This window comes from Trichechus manatus, unplaced genomic scaffold (genome assembly GCF_000243295.1).
Source record: "Trichechus manatus latirostris isolate Lorelei unplaced genomic scaffold, TriManLat1.0 scaffold00160, whole genome shotgun sequence".
NCBI lineage: Eukaryota > Metazoa > Chordata > Mammalia > Sirenia > Trichechidae > Trichechus > Trichechus manatus.
In genome coordinates this window covers 3,708,669-3,729,074 of record NW_004444096.1, presented here as the reverse complement: position 1 = coordinate 3,729,074, position 20,406 = coordinate 3,708,669, and the positions used below count along the sequence as shown (strand labels likewise).

Here is a 20,406-nt window from a genome sequence, read left to right as displayed (position 1 = left end):
CCCATGGAGCTGCAAAGCTCTCTGATGACCTTACTAACCACGTGAAATGTCTATTTTATAAATGTCTGCATGTAGGCTTTAAATCATCCCAAGAGCTCAGCTGCAGAGAAATAACTTTCTGCAAAGAAATTCCTCTTCCTCGGAACTGGGTACATCTTTCACACACCTATTTAAAAGGTATCTGGAAATCAGGCTTTGTAAGCCACAGAAATCTGATTTGATGCAAAAGGACCTAGGTATTTAACCTAGAGGGGAGAGAAGTTAAAAAGCTTCTTTACTGAGAAAGGCTTACTTGAGTGAACTAGTTACCAGATCGAAAGAAAACGGAAACAATTTAAAAGTAATTATGGGAAAGCACCAAGATTTGTTCGCAGATATACAATTGATTCCGAAACCTGTGCTCCATTTCCAAACGGATAAATTTGGAAATAGTGATGAATTGAATGTTTCTCAGATTGAAAGTGACATTATTTATAAAGAAAAGGTTTCCAGCAGGGATAGCTCATAAAACTTCAGTAAGATTAAAGATTAAAAAAGACCATGGCTTGTGTTTTTTTAAACTAAGCTATCACACACATCATCTCACCTTCATGGGCGGGCAACACCACATACCCACACGCACACACAGGCACACGTAAACACACTCACACTTTCTCACACACACACGCTCACATACGCACACATGCTCACATCTGACCTTTCTTCACCATCCTCCCGGCCACTGTGAACTGGGTGGAGTCGTTGGCCGCTCCTTTGCCTTTTGTCTTCCAGGCTTCTTCTCGCACAGTGATGAGGTGCTTCCTCTCCTCGATGGTCATCTGGCTGCCCCGGCTCTCTGTGACCCGCTGGGTACAGAAGGTACAGAGGGGAGAGAGGGGAGAGAAATAGCAGAGATGTGAATTTTAGCTAGTAGCATTCCGTGGGCTCAAAAGCAGGCAAACAACGAGGAGTGATGCATTTCCCAAAAACGTCCATACGTGTTCTATCTAGAACAGTCTCTGAGATAGGATTGGCTTCTTTATTTCCAGTTCGGGTTAGAGATCACCATTAACAATGCTGAAACTTTAGGTTAAGACTTTGGTTTCCTTCACCTATTTATGTGGAACACCAAAATGCTACTTGGAAATAATAAACCAAAACAGACAGGCTGTCCTCATGCCATGACGTCTGCAGGGTTCTCAAGGTGCTCGGTTTCACCTGCCGGCTGAACTTAGTTGATCAGGAGGTGTTACACATGTATGCTCACAAACAACATGTCAACTTGGAGGACTTCCTCCATGTGAGCTCATAAGGGACACGGTCAGTTACTCAGTAGGGAAAGCTGATTAGGAATCAAGTGGGCTATAGGGAGGTTTTCTAGAACTCAGCATGCTTTTTCCTGGAGCAGCAATGTTATATGGGCAGTCAGGCAACCATGTCAGCCCATGAAGTAGTAAATTTAAACTGTGATATAGCCAACGCTGAGGACAAATGGTGCCACAGGCTGGCTATATACATACATATATACATATACACATATATGTGTATACATATATATGTGTTTTATATTTTATATATATACACATACGCATATATATATTGCTACCTAGAAATACTGCTTTTTGTTCCAGGTTTCTAACTGGGGGCTCTGGCGATCCTTGCCGCTTCAATCTCTGAGCCATTGGTGGCACTCCTGCAGCCTGGGGATAGGACCTCCATGTGACGGAAGGCACCAGGAAGGGAGGAGGCACTCAGGTGGGGACTGGGGATGAGGGTGAGGTGGGTGAGGTCAGAGGATGGGACGCAGGAATAGGGCAAGCAGGGGCTCAAGGAAGGAAGGTGGCAGGAAGGAAGAGTGTGGAGGAGGGTTGGGAGGTGATGCCAGGGCGGACGTTCTAAAACGTCGGCAGGAGAGTTTGCTTTCCCTCTTCCCTTGCAGGCACTCCTCCTCTCACTACAGACCCCGCTCTGTGGCTGAGCACAGGCGAAGAGCAGGGGCCAGGCTGGCTGTGCTCCCACAGGGGGCAGGTGCCGTGGGGACTGACGTGTGGAAGGAAGGGTGAGCACCCTCCACAGGGCAGAAGGAGCCTCCCGCGGCGGTCCCTGAGAAGTCATTCCTATGAAACGGGCTCTGGGATGGCCGTGAGCTGTGTTTGTTCTTCTTCTTTAATCTCACTAGCTTCTCACCGAGGAGGGAGGCCATTTTTGCTAGGGCATTTGCATTCAAACTAGAGCTGAGGGCTCCGTCACTTCCTCTGGCAGTTACACCAGGTCTTCTTCACGCATAAGGAGTTATTCCTTGGGTAAGAAGACTTCGGTGAGCATGCCACACACATCAAGGTGATCATAAGGCCTTTTCCAGACACAGCAGGGGCACTGGGGGCTCAGAGCGGAAGTCCCTCCTAGGGGCTCTGGGATTTTTTCCCTCCCCAACGTTCCATCCCACTATGGAAAATGAGCTTCTCTGAACTGACCAGCAGGAAAAGACTCTAGGTTCATGAAGGACAGGAAGAGAGCAGACATCTGCACAGTTCATTTCTGTACAGTCTTGGAATGATGGAGGACCCGGGGTTGGGGGGACGGGGTGCAGCGTAAGTACACAAGAAGAGTCTTTCCTCCCTCTCTATGGGTACAGTATGTGCACTTCTCCACCATCTCGCTTATGCATCTCCCTTTGACAGGATTCTTCTACACAGAATCACAGCCAGAACTGATCTGAGATGTTCGGTCATTTAGATTAGGTGAAAACCCTTTTCCTAAAGAGACGTGACAGTGGAATGCAGTGCCGGATCCTGGCTTCGATACTAGACGGGTGGGGCTAAAAAGGACACTACTGTTGTGTGTGCTGTTGAATCGATTCTGACTCACAGTGACCCTACAGGACAGAGAAGAACTGCCCCATGCCCCAAAGGGTTTCCTAGGCTCTAATCCTTATGAAAGCAGATCTCCAGGAGCCTCTGGTGGGTTTAAACTGCTGACCTTTTGTTTAGCAGCTGGGCACTTAACCATTGCACCACCAGGGCTCCTTAAGAAGGATATTAAAAAAAAAAAAAAGAAGTTGCCATCAAGTTGATTCTGACTCATAGCAACCCTACAGGACAGAGTAGAACTGCTCCATAAGGTTTCCAAGGCTGTAAATCTTTATGGAAGCAGACTGCCACATCTTTCTCCCTCGGAGTGGCTGATGGATTCGAACCGCCAACCTTTCAATTGGCAGCCAAGAGCTTAACCACTGTGCCACCAGAGCTCCTGTAAAAAGGACATTAAAAAACCAAAACCCCACTGCCATCGAGTTGATTCCAAGTCATAGGACCCTACAGGACAGAGTAGAACCATCCCCATAGGATTTCCAAGTAGTGGTTGGTGGATTCAAAACGCCCTCCTTCTGGTTAGCAGCTGTAGCTTGCCATAGCTCTTAACCACCACACCCCAAGCGCTCCAAAAAGGACATTAAACCAAAAAAACCAAACCCGTTGCCACTGAGTCGATTTTGATTCACAGCGACCCTAGAGGACAGAGTAGAACTGCCCCATAAGGTTTCCAAGGAATGGCTGGTGGATTCGAACTGCCGACCTTTTGGTTAGCAGTGGAACTCTTACCCACCGAGCCACCAGGGCCCCCAAAAAGACATCAAACCAAACCCAAACCAAACCCAATGCTGTCGAGTCGATTCCGACTCATCAAAATGAAGGCAGTTTGAGTATGCACTCTGGACTAAGTCAACATCATATCCATGTTAAAGTTCCTTATCTCGATCACTGTACTGTGCTTCTGTGAGAGAAATAGCTTGGAGTTGGGAAATACACACTAAAGAACTGAAAGGCAAAGGAGCATGAAGTCTCCAAGCTCCTCCTACGTGGTTCAGGAAAATCAAGATACGGACATAGGAGAGGGAGGGGAACGGAAGAGGGAGAAGGAAGGGGAGGGAAGGAAGGGCAACAAGAAGAGGAAGGGAGAAGCGAAAGTCAGGGGAAGAAGGGAGGGAGGGAGGGAGCGAATGCGCACTCGGTCACTGTAAAGGGGATGTGGGAGTGGCCTGTCTACTGTGGCACTTCTTCCCTCGAAGTTTGAAATTTTATCAAAATCAAAAGTGGTCAAAATTTTTAAAAAATCACTTTTCTTTACTTCCTCCCTCATGATGGGAGACATGACCCTGACTCCAAGTAACCTGGTGCCTCTGGAGCACACGCCCTTGGTAAACTATGAGGTGGCCTCTGCCTGGAAGACCTCATCAACACACAAGAAAGACAGTGAGTTTTCTCTCTCTTGAGTGAATTGTAATCATACCTATATGGTAATCATACCTGTATGGTAATCATACCTGTATGGTAATCATACCTATATGGTAATCATACCTATATGGCACTTGGCTTAAAATGTTTCTAGAAACACAGCAAGTGCCAAGAACGTCTGCTTCTCCAAAGGTCCAGACAGCACTAGATCTGTGGGTGAACTCAGAGTAACACATCCGCCACGTCCAGGGTGGGTACTGTGGTGTGGTTAATGCCTCAGAAAAATGGCGGCCCCACATCAAAAATTTCATTTCCCCGAGCACTTGGATTTCCCTATAGCTCCTGCCTGAACGTGGTGAGTATGAGCTTCCGTTAGTTCTCCAGATCTGTCAAGGAATACGTTTCCTCCCCTCTACGTAATAATATTGGAAATCCTGGTGGCATAGTGGTTAAGAGCTACCACTGCTAACCAAAAGGTCGGCAGTTCGAATCCACCAGGCGCTCCTTGGAAACTCTATGGGACACTTCTACTCTGTCCTGTAGGGTCACTATGAGTTGGAATTGACTCGACGGCAACGGGTTTGGTTTTTTTTTTTTGGTTTAAGTGATAATATTAAACATAAAAACAGGAATATTTTTTCTCCCCTCTAAGTAATAATATTAAACATAAGATTTTTGCCTCTCTACAAGTTTCTTCTTAATTTTGTTACTTAGTGGGGTTGGTTTAAAACCCACAAAACCAAATCTGTGGCCGTCAAATTGATTCTGACTCATAGTGACCCTATAGGACAGAGTAGAACTGCCCCATAGGGTTTCCAAGGCTGTGATCTTCACAGAAGCAGACTGCCACATCTTTCTCCTGCAGAGCAGCTGGTGGGTTTGAACCGCTGACCTTTTAGTTAGCAGCCAAGTGCTTTAACCACTGTGCCACTAGGGCCCCTTGCGGTTGGTTTCAAACCCAAAAACTTGTTGCGGTCGAGTCGATTCTGACTCGAACATGAGGTGAATTAACACCATCAGGGCTACCTAAACATCTGAGCCGAGGATACCAACATGTGTGCCTGACCCGACATAGATGAAGAACTGATTAAACACACACACTCACACCGTGAAAGGCAGCAAAGAGGTCACTTCCCCAAATGAAAGAAAAGTGCTTCCCTACAGCTAAGGAATTGCAATGAGGCTGAATATGTGTAGGTTTTTCCTCACCTGATTAACAGATACAAAAGACAGGTATTTATGGGCAGCAGGAATAGCAGGAGAATAAGTAGAAGCGTATACAGGTTCCTACAGAGCAAAGCAAGAGGATTAGAGGTGAAAAGAGAAAAGATTTACGAAAGCGGGCTAGGGGGTGGGGAGAGACAAAAACAACGGTGTTTCTAACACAATGCTAATTTAAAAATTTAAAAACCAAAAAACCAAACCCATTGCTTTCGAGTCAATTCCAACTCATAGCGACCCTATAGGACAGAGCAGAACTGCCCCATAGGGTTTCCAAGACTGTGATCTTTATGGAAGTAGATGCCACTCCCAAAGAGCAGCTGGTAGGTTCGAACCGCTAACCTTTTGGTTAGCAGCTAAGCATGTAACCACTGCACCACCAGGGCTCCTTAAATGTTAATTTACTTGTTACAATTTTGGTTCTCTTTTCCGGACAGTCCTTCCTATTTGTTTATTTATTTTTTAAATAATGCTAACATAAATTCACACAAACACAGTAAATATACCCGAGTCGGTTTTGGGCAGGAATTAAGCAGTTAATGGCAAGATGATCACAACTGATAGAAGATATTCAGTTGCAGAGTAGGGAACCATGACCTTCATTGACAGTTCTAACGTTTAAAAAATATCACCTTCTTTAAAGCCTTTAAAGTTTTTTCACTACATAACTTAAAAAAAAATGAAGGAAACAAGATCAGCTCTCCATCTGGATAAAAATGGCACCTCGCCTCAGGATAAGAAGAGCAAACAGATTTTCAAAGGGTGTATCTTTGGCTATGTATATTTTCACCAAAAAAAAAAAAAAAGTCCTCCAAGGTCGAGAAGGGACAGTGTTGACATGTCATGGCGTGGGGTTGTTAACCAATGTCATAAAAACAATATGTGTACTGTTTAATGAGAAATTGTTCTGTAAACCTTCATCTAAAGCACAATAAAAAAAATTTTAAAGAAAAGCAAACAGAGAAGGTACAAAAGGGACCCATGAATGATCAGAATTACAGATGGCGAGGCGTAACTCCAGCCTTCTATGGAGAGGACACCTGGGTTAGAGTCAGGCTTACCCAAAGCAGATTAGAAATGGCATTATCATCTGTAACTCCTCCTTCTTCCTACAGGTTAAAACAAATGGGAAACATTGCAGAGTTGGGCGAGAAGGTTCTAGTTAGGGTGTCACGATCATTGTCCAGTACATTGTGCCTGGGCTCACTGAGCAGCATGCACATGCTCACACAGCTGGGTGGCAGACATGTCAATCAAGAAAACTCATGTCCCAATAGCATGATGACAATTAATATGCAGATCACACCCCCCAGCCCTTCTCTCTGTCTGCCCCTCCCTCTCTCTTTGAACAGACTAGATTCTTTGGACTCGAGATTTGGGATTTCAGTGACAGCAGGCAATGAGATCATGAATGTGGCAGATTCGCCACCCTGGAATTTTCAGGCACTGGTTTTGGGGACATCATAGATCTCCTTTTGATTCACTGACCTGACCCTACTGCTGCACAGTAGGAATATCAAATATTAATCTGGGGCTCAGACACAGAGACAGGGTTTTAATCACGTCTTTAAGACTTTGCTTCGTTTCTCTCACTCTTTGGTGGACCGAGTGCTCTGGAGCAAAGTGGACAGCAATCACGCCCAGATGCGCACACTCCACGCAGTGTGGACCAGGCCAGATCCACACAGCGAGTGCCTTATGCTACAAGAAGCAAGAATGTTTAAGTCAGGTTAGCCCTGGCCTAGACTAAACCAACAACAGGAGAAAGAAGAGAAGAAATAAAAATACGGGCAAAAGGGAGAACAAGAGAGGGAGCGAGAAAGAACCTCAACTCTCTCTTAGAGAAAATGAGAGTCCGCTGGGTAAGTGACTAGCACCTGAAGCTCCAAATCATCAAGCCTGTGTCTTTTTTTTTGGTGGGGGAGGATACAATTGGAAAGCAGATAGCTTCTGTTAAGTTATATATATTCTCTGAGCCATGACTGATCTTTTAGTACAAAAAGGAAAACTCTAACTTGGGTCCTGAAAATCTATCATGGGGCCAAAAGAACAGGTTCTTACCATACAGGACCCAAAATAAGATCCTGGTTAGGGCACTTCAAATTTGTTTTGTTTGGGGACAAACTGTTCGACAGAAATGAAACAGTTACATTTTTTCAAGGTATCCTTTTCAAATAGATTTCTAGCAGAAAGACAACACAGAAATGGCAGGCTGTCCTCAGGAGTGTGTGGAACCAAATCATTTACACTTTATATACTGCTTCAAACTTCAAGACAGGAAAACTAATTTACACTCTGTAATTAAGGGACCGTTGTTCTCCCTACAGAGTCATCAACAAAAGTCAGTGGGTGTCTTATTGAGGTCATTTGATGCACCAGTCCTGAAGACACCAGCTTACAGGTGTATGGCCATCCATCAGATCACGTGCTCTTTTTTCATGCGCTCATTACATTACACTATCATTGGTACAGTAGACTTCCATACGGCGTCAGTGGCAAGGACCAAGTCGAAGGACAGTTTTCTTCAGGGTCTTGCAATGTCAGAAGGCCCCTTTAAGGCCATTGTACAACTGTTCAGACTGGTAGGAAGTGACTGTTCATCTCAACACTAGGGATCTCCTGCTTCGTTCTCTGATTTTCTTGTGTCAGTGCTACAGCTGGATTTCCTTGGTAATATTTTCACTGAAAAAATATTTATGAAGCCTACCATTTAGGAATGAGGTGGCTGGCAGTCACTTACATCTGTGGTTTCTGAAGAGAATATTCCAGATGCATTTTTATTTGCACTGTCCCATGTGGCAGCCTCTCTCCACATGTGGCTATTAGGACATGCTGTAAGTGTAAGATGCATACTGGGTTTTAAAAAGTTAGTATGAAATAAAGAATGTAACACACCATTAATTATTTTAGATCAATTATACAGTAAAAGCTGTGAAAGCTGGAACCTGTGTAAGGCGGAAATCTGTCAGAGAAGGAAAACGCAGATATTTTCCACTAACAGAGAGCGACAGAGAAGTGGTGACCGCACCCCGTCAAAAGCAGAAAACTTGTGAGACTCGGATAAACAAGGCAGTCCCATCAGTTTCCAGCTCTCACAGGTTTCACTGTATGTTGAAAAGAATATTTTTAATGTATTGGATTCAATTAAAGTATTACTAAAATCAATTTCACCTGTTTCTTCTTTTTTAAATGTGGCTACTAGAGAATTTAAAGTTATATACAGGGTTCCATCCTATTTCCACCTGGACAGTGCTGCCTTCTCTGCTGCATGGCTTTCACGGGGGCGATAAAAGTGATTTATACGGTCACGTCTCTATTTCCTGCCACCTATAAATCTTCTACGGCTGCGACTCATGGGACCATACTTACCGCACACCAAAACTTGGAGGACGGCAAACTACAAATGTTTGGCAATCACTAATGTGTGCCTTTTGGTGAATTCAAAAATTAGGAAGTCGGTGACGGCCTGACTGTGAAAACAGCCTCTTTCAACCTTTTGTGGTCAGGATGGAAGCTGCCAGAGCTTGCTCTACTGAGCAGCTTTTTTTTTTTAATTGTTGTAGTTTAAGCAAAAGTTTACAATTCAAGTCTCTCACACAAAAACTTATATATACATTGTTATGTGGCCCTAACTGCTCTCCCTATATTGTGACAGCACACTCCTCCTTTCCACCCGATTCCCCATGTCCATTCAACCAGCTCCTGACCCTCTCTGCCTTCTCATCTCACCTCCGGGCAGGAGCTGCCCATTTAGTCTCACGTATCTACCTGAGCTAAGAAGCACACTCTTCACGAGTATCATTTTATGTCCCGTAGTCCAGTCCAATCTTTGTCGGAAGAGTTGGCCTCAGGAATTGTTTTAGTGCTGGGTTGACAGAGAGTCCGGGGGCCATGCTTTCCGGGGTTCCTCCAGTCTCAGACCATGAAGTCTGGTCTTCTTACTAGAATTTGAGTTCTGCACCCTGCCTTTCTCCTGCTCCATCCGGGACTCTGTGTTGTGTTCCGTGTCAGGGCGGTCATCGGTGGTAGCTGCACACTCTACTGAGCAGCTTTCTATCAGCGAGTCTAGACCCCTCTGCGTGCAGCAAGACCCCTCTGCGTGCCCCAACGTGCTGAGCGCATTTCCTTCCGGACGGCTGGACATCTCCACGGCAGCATTCGGACACGCCAGGAAACAGCAATTCCTCCAGTACTGCTCAGGTGTTTGGGGATCGCCTTCACACAGACCGGGGTTAAGGCACCCCACGTCCCCCGGTGGGGCACAGCTAAGGAGTGAGGAAATGCACGGCCGGCCCTCAGGACGGAATGAAGCCCTGGGATTATCAGAGCCCATATGAAAGCCTCTTGACCCCAGCAGAACTTCAGATTTCCCAATGTCTGCTCAAAAGGCCTAAAATAGATTGGCTTATTTTAACTTCAAAGTGCTGACTGTCTCAGGCCAAAGCAAACTAGGCTACCGAGGAGTAGCAGGGACAGAGCTTGCAAGGGGCCGCAGAATCGGCAGACATCTCCACTCGGCTCCTGTTGAGCTCTCCTGTGCTCTTAGACCCCAGGACTTCTGTTTGGTCGGTTTTTATCTCAGGGGCAGTACCTGGAATACCTCAGGATGTCACTAACCTCCTCCCACCTCTTCCTTACCTTCTAAAATCCTTCCTTGTGCATTGTTGTCAGGGGCGGCCAAGTCAATTCTGACTCCTGGTGGCCCTGTGTGGACAGAGTAGAACTGCTCCGTGGGGTTTTCAAGGCTGTGACCTTTTGGAAGCAGATTGCCAGGTCTGTCCCCTGAGGCGCCTTTGGGTGGGTCTGAAGGGCCAACCTTTCGGCTGGTAGTTGGGCGCTTAACCCTGCGCGCCACCAGGAACCCGTGTTGTTAAGGCAGTTGACATCTCCCGGTCTCCTCACGGCCTTCTGATTTTCACAGACTAAAAGGACCCCTCACTCTTCTGAGGCGGAAGAATACATATGTCACAGTTCATGGGGCATTGATTCCGTTTTGTGCTTTTTAGCTTCATTTTAATTTTAACGAAAATTTCGCCTGACCACACTACCAGGTCTTCTCTCTGTCTTCCGAATGACCAACAAGACACCTGGCCCTCCGTGGTGCTCCAGACATGCTGTACTGGTTGACGGGTTTGCTAATGAGGGAAACTGGATCTGTTAGCGGTATTTTTGAGGCAACGAGTTAAAGATTTGTTAAAAATAATGTTTGTGGGCAGTGGGGATAAATGATTGGAGGGACCCACTTTTCTTTTACTTCAGGAGGCATTCTTGAAATCCAAATTTCACATTTAATTTAATTGGCTTCTTAATATGCAACTATAGCTGAGAATTTTACAAATGACTGAGAATTAAACGTCTCTAGTTACGATTTTTAACACCACATATATCCCAAAAAAGAGAAATGAAGTTGCCGTTCCAATTTAACAGATGAAGACAGATAGTCTCAGAACTGTGTCTCACAGTCTTACACACAAACCTCATTTTTATGTAAGTTTCTTGATGCATGAAGGTCACAGTCATAATCTTTCTCTTCTATAAATGCTTAACTTTTTTTTAGAACTAGGAGGGGTCTCGGTGATGACCTGGTTGGAAGTTTTTTTTTTTTTCTTTTTCTATTCTACTTGAAGACTTTTAATCTTAGAAATTGGCCCTGACAGTGTCACAGGTACCCTACCTTGCTCCTTGCCAGCAAATACATTTGCCAACAGTAGGGCCACGGGCAGGGAAATCACTGATCGGCTTTGAAATGGTCAATAGCTGGTCTCATTATGGGTATCATCATATTAGTGATTGAACAACTCATCAATGCTTTTGCATGTGAAATGCGTGCGAGTATTGATAACAATGTATTATTTACTCTTATTTAAACTTGTAGGACAACTTGCTGGACATTCTTTCAGAGAATCTCAATAAAAAGCATATCTACTCATCATGAAACGTGCTTGAAATTATGAACTAAGTACTCACTGGCCACCATTACGTCTTGGCTTTGTACACTTGGGTTATAAATGTCTACACAGGAAAGCCAAGTCCATATTTCATATGCAACTTACAAAGCGTTAGTGGTCAGTGAAGGACTGTCACTATGACGTCCTCAGAAGCATCCTAAAGTCATTCATTAGGGAAGTGTTAGACTGAAGTTAGAGTACACACTTTATAGTTCAGGAATCTGCTTGCTGATGCATTAGGTATGCGGTGCTGTTACCAGTTCCATAAAATCTCAAGTCTTTACTTTTGATCAATTTAAGCTGCTTACGGGACAGGTTGTAAGTGTGTACTCTAACGCAGTAAAGCCCTAACGTTTCACAGGGTGGTAATTAGGTTACACATGCTTGTCTGTTGGATGCACGTCCACGCGTGATGTCAGTGAGGCCTTTTCCTAACATGGAAAGTATTACCTTCTTCTTGAACGACTGCTCTGGTTCTTGTATGTGCAGGCTGCTGGCGGCAGACGCTTTGCCATACTCCTGCTTCTTGTTAAGTCTGTTTCTCCAATCCTCCTCTCCGCTCTTCTTCAGCAGTGCCAACCTAAGGGCAAAACGCACCAACCAGAAAGAGTTCAGCACCAAGCTCCTGACTTGTAACAAGACCACAGTGGAGGTCAGTGCAAAGTCCTTGGCTAGCAAATAACCACAGCTCCCTAATTTTGCACTTTTCGAATTTCAAAGATTCTGAAGACAGCATGTCTGGAAAAATAAGAGAGTCCTTTTTCTAAGATGGCCTCAAAGATACTAAAGTTGATTGAAACGCAAAGCTGAAGTCTGGCTTGCCAGATAAAAGAGACATCATCATTCCAGCCAAGGAAATGTGTCTTTTTTTTTCCCCCTTTCCCTTGGGCTGAGAGCATGGAGGAGATAAAGGAACTGTACCCAGGGAAGCATGCCGTCTAGCGCCCCCTACTGCCACTTGATGAAATAACACCTAAGTGACTAGAGCTGGGAAGTAGTTCTTGCCTGCAGAAAGTGCTGCAGAAATGAATTTACAGACATAAAGCTATAAAAACATCGACAACCTCTTAATATCATTCCCGTTAATTAAGGGAAAAGATGTTTACGACGGCTTCTCTTCCTGTACTCTAAGTCCTCTTCCTCTGAATGAACTGGGTCTGTCCAATCTATCTTCCTTAACACAAAAACTATTCTCTACAAACCCTTTTTAAAAACTATTGCTTCAACTTTCCTCAGGGAAAAGCTATATATAAAAAAAGAATCCAATTAACTAAGACTGTTACCTAACCTACTTTAGTTCCAGAATGGTGGGGCTCGATATAAACTGCTTGGATATTATCATCAGAGAAATGTTATGAGGCTGTCTCAGCTGCCACATTATAATGAATGAAGTTGGGCAAACAGAAAAGATAAAAGGCACAAGAATGGTGATCATTACATTCATTTAAGCTGACGCTCAAGCAATTTAAAGATTAGGAAGAAAGTAAGTATTAGATTCCCTTCCCCTTGGTGCCAAGCCCGATGAGCCAGTCTTTTAAACATCATTAGTGTACAGTCTATGAACAGTGGTTTTTTTTTTTATTGTGGCAAAATACATGTAACAAAACTTCGCCATTTAACCATTGTTAAGTGTACAATTCAGTGACACAAATCACACTGACCATGTGGTACAGCCATCACCACTACCCATTTTCAAATGTTCTGCATTATCCCAAACAGAACACAGACTGTATGATGTTTGACTCTGCAGTCGACAAGGGCTCGTTCACGTACTTGAAAACAAAATCTAAATTGCTTTAAATGCTGTGATCTGCATTTCAGACTATATCATGACTAAGATTTATCTTTTCTCCAATTCATCTGAATGAATCAGTCTTTTCCTAAGAAGAAAAAGAAAAAAACTAATAAGGTGAAATAATTAGACAAAACAATTAGCAGCTGTATGCTGCATTAGCGTTCCCAAAGGTTTCAAAGTGTCTATAAATGAGGCTTTTAAAAAGAACAAGCAAACCACTACGTTTACATCCAAAGGAAAGAGTAGTTCCAGTTGGGCATCTTGGGAAGACAGGCCCTTGTCTCATGGCTATTCTCCTTGCAAACTGGTCTCAGAACCAGTTTCTCTCTCTTACTTCACCTTTGACCTAGGCCAGTGGCTGTTCCTCTTGACCAGCCATAATGTTATTAAGATGGGATTCCAAATGATTCGAGAGAATTAAAAACAAATCAAATTCATCCTCACGAGTAGAGTTTAGTAAAAATAATAGGCCACAGTCTCCAAAGAGCTTCTCCAAAAGAAGCTCCCACATGTCTGCAGCAATGACCACATCAGTTAAATAACTGTTTGGTTTCCCTGGTGATGACTTTCAGGAATCGAATACGGATTTAGAAAAAACAAATTGTGGAATCTGGAATCATTTTACAGTCCACTTTATACTCTGCTAGGTCCTTGGGTGGTGCAAACAGTTAAGCGCTCAACTACTAGCCTAAAGGTTGGCAGTTCAAACTCACCCAGTGGTGCTGTGGAAGAAAGGCCTGGCGATCTGCTTCCGTAAAGATTACAGCCCAGAAAACCCTAAGGAGCAGTTCTATTCTGTAATACATGGGGTCACCATGAGTAAAAATCTACTCAATGGTAATTTTTCTTTTTCTTTTTTTTAAATATACTCTGCTGATCTTTACAACAACCTCTAAGAAACTGGACAATGTTATTCCCAATCCGACAGGCCGGGAACATGAGTACACACAGGGGAAGAAGTTTGCTGACTGAGACCTACTGTGTGGGGGAGAATGGGGAAGTGTGATTCCAGCCTAGGCAGGCCCACCTCCCGCTTCCCGGCCGTTTCACTGCAGTAGTATGCTAACTAACCACACACATTTCTGCCCTCATGTTTCAAGAATAGCATAGCATTCTGGCTTTCTTGCAATTATTCCCTGCCCTCCCCCCGCCTCATGGCCTTCGAAGAATTCTTCCATTCCCAGAATCTGAAATTTTGCTTCTGCATGGGCCGGCAAAGTCATCATCAGGGACTTCCAAAGACTATGGAAAAACGGTGCTTCAACAGAGCTCACAGGGTACTCGCCCGCTGTAGCCTGCAGAGCGCAAATGACGTACTGCTTTAAAACCACACCCTTACACAAAAACTACAATGTATTATTGCTGTCCCTTTCGATTTCCTACTGTTGGACAATCTGAGGAGGGCGGGAGATCTTTCCAAATGTGTTCTCCTGCCATCTCGCGACCCTCCCAGCTCACCGCAGACAACCATGCGTGGGAAGGGTGAGCAGCTACGCGTCCGGTCCTGCGCGTGATACAAATTCCTGCCTATGCAATTCAAACAACGGTCAGTGCTTTCAACATCGGCCAAGGCTAAGGGCTGTCTGCAGGACCTGTGATTGCTGAGAGCCTCGGCATAGGCTTAGTCTGAGGCTGCTATCCACTGCGCGGCACTGCTTTAGCCTGTCAACCCCAAGGTCTGGCTGGGGGCCACTATGACTGCAAGCTTGCCAGGCCGCCCTTTCCACAGCCCAAGCTTTTCCAGCAGGAAACAGTGGCTTGAGAGGGCGGATTCAGCTGCGCTCATCTGAGAGGCTTGCTTGATTAGAACAAGTTCTTCGGACTCCTGGCAGTTAGGGCTGGGTCAAATAGTGACAGGCACATTATATGCTCATCTCAAGTAAGTTTTTTTCTTTAAAAGTTCCCCTTCATTTCAGAGAATCACAGGCGCCACACAGATTTCAGATAGGGCTGATGAGTACTGATCAGGGCCTGTATCAGATCTTGGTTATCTGTGGGCTGGAGGAGTGAACCATATGCCTTTTAAATGGGGGAACAAATTGAAGATCACAAAAGGAGGGTGTTAAGGGAACTATGGAGTCCCTGGGTGCTACAAATGGTTAGCGTGCTCAGTTGCTAACCAAAAGGTTGGAGGTTTGAGCCCACTTAGAAGCACCTTAGAAGAAAGTCCTGGTGATCTACTTCCAAAATATCAGCCACTGAAAACCCTGTGGAGCACAGCTGTACTCCAACATATACGGGGTCGCCCTGCAGGGGTGGATTATCCAATAGGCAAGGTAAGCACAGCGCTGACTTTGCTTACCAGATCATCCAGAGTGAACAATTTCACGTATTTTCACCACATCAAAGATTCTGCTTCTAGGTACGGCGGGCACCTGTCTCCTTCCCAACCCCACAGCGCCTTCCTACAGAATCAAAGCCTCTTTTCAAATTTACAGTCTCTGACAGGGCAGACGACCCAGTAAACAAGGTAAGCACGGGCTTACTTGTGCTTACTGACTAATCTGTAGTGAACAATTTCACATGGGATTGTGGTGAAACCCAAGTGAAATCGGTCACGACAGATGCTCTGGTAAGCACCGCGTTTACTCTGCCTGTTGGATAGCGCGCCCGTCGCCAGGCGTCGATCGAACTCCACAGCCACCGGTTAGGGCATCAGACCTCTAATTCTTACGTTAATCCGGGGCCCTCTAGTGGCTGAAATAGCCCACTGCAATATAAGAACCTCAAGTGTGCTGGGGGAAACCAGGACACCGCCTCAGTTTGGGTGGCCGTGCAGGAGAAAGGCAGGGGGAGGGGCACACAAGGAACCCAGAGGGACCCCCGTTGCAGCCTCCCCCTCTGAGGCAGAATTCTGCCGGCGGCCAGAGGCAGGGGTGGGGGGTGGGGGACGGCTTCTTCAACATTGCAGGGAGTCCAGCAAGTCCCTACAGCACCAACTTCCCCAAGTGAAAAAATGACTCCCTATCCCTTTTCCGGAGTCTTCTCCCCAAATATGAAAGCTCAGATGCGGTTCTTTCAGCAATCGTGGAAATCAGATTTCTAAAAGTCCAGTGCACTTTTTAAGAAAGGCCAAAGTTTTTATCCCTAAACAACATAAAAATGACTTGATTCACATGGTCTTTCAAAGAAGTTCCCAAACAAGGGGCAACTTAAACCCCAATCATTAGGTTGTTTCCTGATTTTTATGCTGGTCACAGCTCAAAACCTGATATTGTAGATGTCAGAACTGATTAAAAAAGGACAGGGAGTTTTGGATCTTTTTCCTTGGGCATCAACCATATTCTAAAAAAAGAGTGTACTGTGGATTTCCCAAAATTTCCTAGTTACTGCACTTTTCTAAGTCTTACTTTTCCTCACCTACAAAGTAGGGATGGCAGCACCACCTTCTGAGAACTGTCTTGAGGACTGAGTGAGACAACACAGGTGCCATGGCAGTGCTCCGTCTCGAGGACTCACTGACGTCAAGGACTGAAGAGCAGCGAAGCTGAGGTTTAGGAAGACAGGTGCACCCCTTAGGGGTTACTTGTGGGCTGGAGAAGTGCACTATATATCTTTCCAACGGGGGAACAAATCCAACATCAGGAGAGTGTTCAGGGAATTGTGCAGCTATTTAGAAGAAACGATGAACGTAATCTGCAAATCCCAAGCTCTACTTCTTGGAGTTTAGAATTTGAAAATGGGTAACCAGTGAGCCCATGCACAGAAAATGTCAATTGAGAAAAATGATTTGGGAGGACGGTGGACTCTACGTAACTATGCTGTCTAGCTAGAATTTTCTGTCCTCTTATCATTTCCTCCTAGTTAGAAAAAACACGTGAGCTGCTAAAACACTAATTGAAACATATTGAAACTTTGTTGCAATACAATGGGGGAAGGGGGGTATTGAGAAATCAGCCTCAGGGGTCTGTTCCCTTCACCATGTAGCCCTAGTGGCCACTACACCTCCTAGACATTTAGCTCCTTCTTTTAAAATGGAGTCTTTTGGTGGTGCAAGCTGCTAACCAAAAGGTTGGAGATTAAAGTCTACCCAGAGGTGCCTCAGAAGAAAGTCCTGGCAATCTACTTCCCAAAACCCAGCCACTGAATACTCTGTGGAACACAGCTCTACTCTGACACACGTGGGGTCACCATGAGTCAGAACTGACTCTGTAGCAACTGGTTTTGGTAAAATGAGGTAAGGAGAGGTAGTTAAGGAGCCCTGGTGGTGCAAGTGGTTAAGTGCTCGGCTGCTAACTGAAAGGTTGGCAGTTTGAACCCACCTAACAGCTCTGCAGAAAAATGCCTGGCGATCTGCTCCTATAAAGAATACAGCTGAGAAAATCCTATGAGGCAATTCTATTCTGTAACACTTGGGTGGCTAGGAGTCAAAACTGACTTGAAGTTGTCAATACTCAGATCTCTGGGATCAAGTTCTCCTCCAGCCAGGTTTTTGCAGACGAGGACCTCATGCAGAAATAGGCCAAAGTGCTTGCCTGATTCAAGACATCATTCTTCATATTTAGCTTCTGCCCCTCCATCTATGCTTCCTCAGACTGTTGTCGTTGGGTGCTACGGAGTCGATTCCAACTCACAGAGATCCCATGTGTTATAGAGAAGAACTGCCCCGAAGGGTTTTCTAGGCTGTAATCTTCATGCGGGCAGATCACCCGGTCTTTCTCCCACGGAGCTGCTGGGTGAGTTCAAAATGCCAAACTTTCAGTCAGCACCTGAGAGCTTAACCATTGTGCTAGCAGGGCTAACCCGTTAACCCACTGCTGTCGAGTCGATTCCAATTCATAGTGACCCTGTAGAGTAGAACTGCCCCACAGAGTTTCCAAGGAGCAGCTGGTGGATTCAAACTGCTGACCTTCTGGTTAGCAGTCACAGCTTGCCGTAGCTCTTAACCACTGCACCACCAGGGCTCCCCAGTAGGGCTACTAGGTATAATTTACTGTGAATTTAAAAAAAATAAAGGCAACAACAAAAATAAGATTTAACAATCTTATTAATTTGTCAACAGAAAAAGTTCCATCTAGTTAATATTTTATAAATGATGTCCAAAAAGCTTGCCTTTAAAAAACAGAATGTAGAGTGAAGAACTCTCGTCATAGTTTGATATATAGTCTTGGGCAGTTTGAAATGTATCTAGAAAAAAGATACGATTGGCCCATGATTGACAAAGCAATAAAACTTCTGAATGGTGGGGAGGCGGAGCCAACATGGCGCTGTAGACAGAAGCACCACACTGTCCCTCCACAGCGAAGACCCGAAAAACTAAATAAAACAGAGACAACAATGCCAGAACAGTAAAAGAGGGAATAAACGATGTAGGTATAGAACTTTCTAATGGAGAGGAAGGCAAGGCAATACCAAGTAATAATAGACTGGTTCAAACCTAGGAAGATAAGGGTAAATTTCAAAGTAACCACAAAGAAAGTTGACAAACCTACTCATCAAAATAAAGAAGAAAAACATAAAGTCTCAGTAAAAACAAACTCTACAAAAACAAAAGAAATGAAAACAAAAATCCACAAACAAAAGGAATTCAGCACAGGAGAGTAAGAGGAACAAAGAAATCGTCAGCACTACAAAAAAAAAAAAAAAAAGCACTAAAAAATGACAGCAATAAACTCACACCTATCAATAATTACACTGAACATAAATGACCTAGATACACCCATAAAGAGACAGAGAGTGACAGAATGGATAAAAAAGCAGAATCTATCAATATGCTGTCTACAAGAGACACACCCTAGAAACAAAGACATAAATTTATTAAAAATCAAAGGATGGAAAAACACATATCAAGTAAACAGCCACTAAAAAAGAGCAGGAGTGGCAATACTAATTTCAGATAAAATAACTTTAAAACAAAATCCACCATAAAAGACAAAGAAGGGCATTATATTATGATTAAAAGGACAAACCATCATGAAGAGATAACCATAATAAACATCTATGTACCCAATGATAGGGCTCCAAAATACATAAAACAAACTCTAACAGCACTGAAAAGAGAAATTGACAGTTCCACTATAATAGTAGGAGACTTCAACAAACTACTCTCGGTAAGGGACAGAACATCTAGAAAGAAACTCAACAAAGATACAGAAGATCTAAAGCCCACAATCAACCAACGTGAACTCACAGACATATATAGAACACTTCACCCAACAGCTACAAAGTACACATTCTTTTCCAACACACATGGAATGTTCTCCAGAACAGACCACATCTTAGGCCACAAAGCAACCCTCAACAAAATCCAAAACACTGGGATAATACAAAGTTATCTTCTCTGATCACAATGCCATCCAAGTAGAAATTAACAACAGGAAAAGCAAGGAAAAAACATCAATTACATGAAAACTAAATAACACCCTGCTTAAAAACCACTGGGTCATAGAAGAAATCAAAGATAGAATCAAAAAATTCGTGGAATCAAATGAGATTGAAAACACATCATACCAAAACCTTTGGGACACAGCAAAGGCAGTCCTCAGAGGTCAATTTATAGCAATAGATGCACATCAAAAAAGAAGAAAGGGACAAAATCAAAACATTAGCTATACAACTCAAACAAGAAGAAGGAGAACAACAAAAGAAGACTACAGCCACCAGAAGAAAGGAAATAATAAAGATCAGAGCAGAAATAAATGAAATAGAGAATAGAAAAACAATAGAAAAAATCAACAAAACCAAAAGTTGGTTCTTTGAAAGAATCAACAAAATCAACAAACCACTAGCCAAACTGACAAAAGAAAAACAGGAGAGGATGCAAATAACCCAATAAGGAATGAAATGGGGGACGTTACAACAGACCCAACTGAAATAGAAAGGATCATTAAAGAGTATTATGAAAAACTATAGTCCAACAAATTTGAAAATCTAGAGGAAATGGACAAATTTCTAGAAACACACTACCTACCCAAACTACAACAAAGTAATGTTGAAAATATGAACAGACCCATAACAAGAGAAGAGATTGAAAAGATAGTAAAAAAACTCACAACAACAACAACAACAAAAAAAAAAAGCCCTGGCCCAGATGGCTTCACTGGAGAATTCTACCAAATATTCAGAGAATAGCTTACACCAGTACTACTCAAATTATTTCAGAACACAGAAGAGGAAGCGATACTTCCAAATTCATTCTATGAAGCCAGCATAACCGATACCAAAACCAGGCAAAGACGCCATAAAAAGAGAAAATTACAGATCAATATCTCTCATGAATATAGATGCAAAA

At 43.9% G+C, this 20,406-nt stretch overlaps 1 protein-coding gene across 3 annotated transcripts in view; it reads right to left on the bottom strand.

Moving 5' to 3' along the window:
* SVIL (supervillin) overlaps window positions 1–20,406 on the bottom strand; it is a 242,596-nt gene that overhangs the window by 44,332 nt on the left and 177,858 nt on the right. For all 3 annotated transcript variants that reach the window (XM_023740604.1, XM_023740601.1, XM_023740603.1), the window contains 2 exons: window positions 11,831–11,960; window positions 698–845 (listed from right to left, as the gene is read on the bottom strand). In XM_023740604.1, the coding sequence (XP_023596372.1) occupies window positions 698–845; window positions 11,831–11,960 (278 nt within the window). The remainder of the gene's footprint in view (window positions 1–697; window positions 846–11,830; window positions 11,961–20,406) is intronic.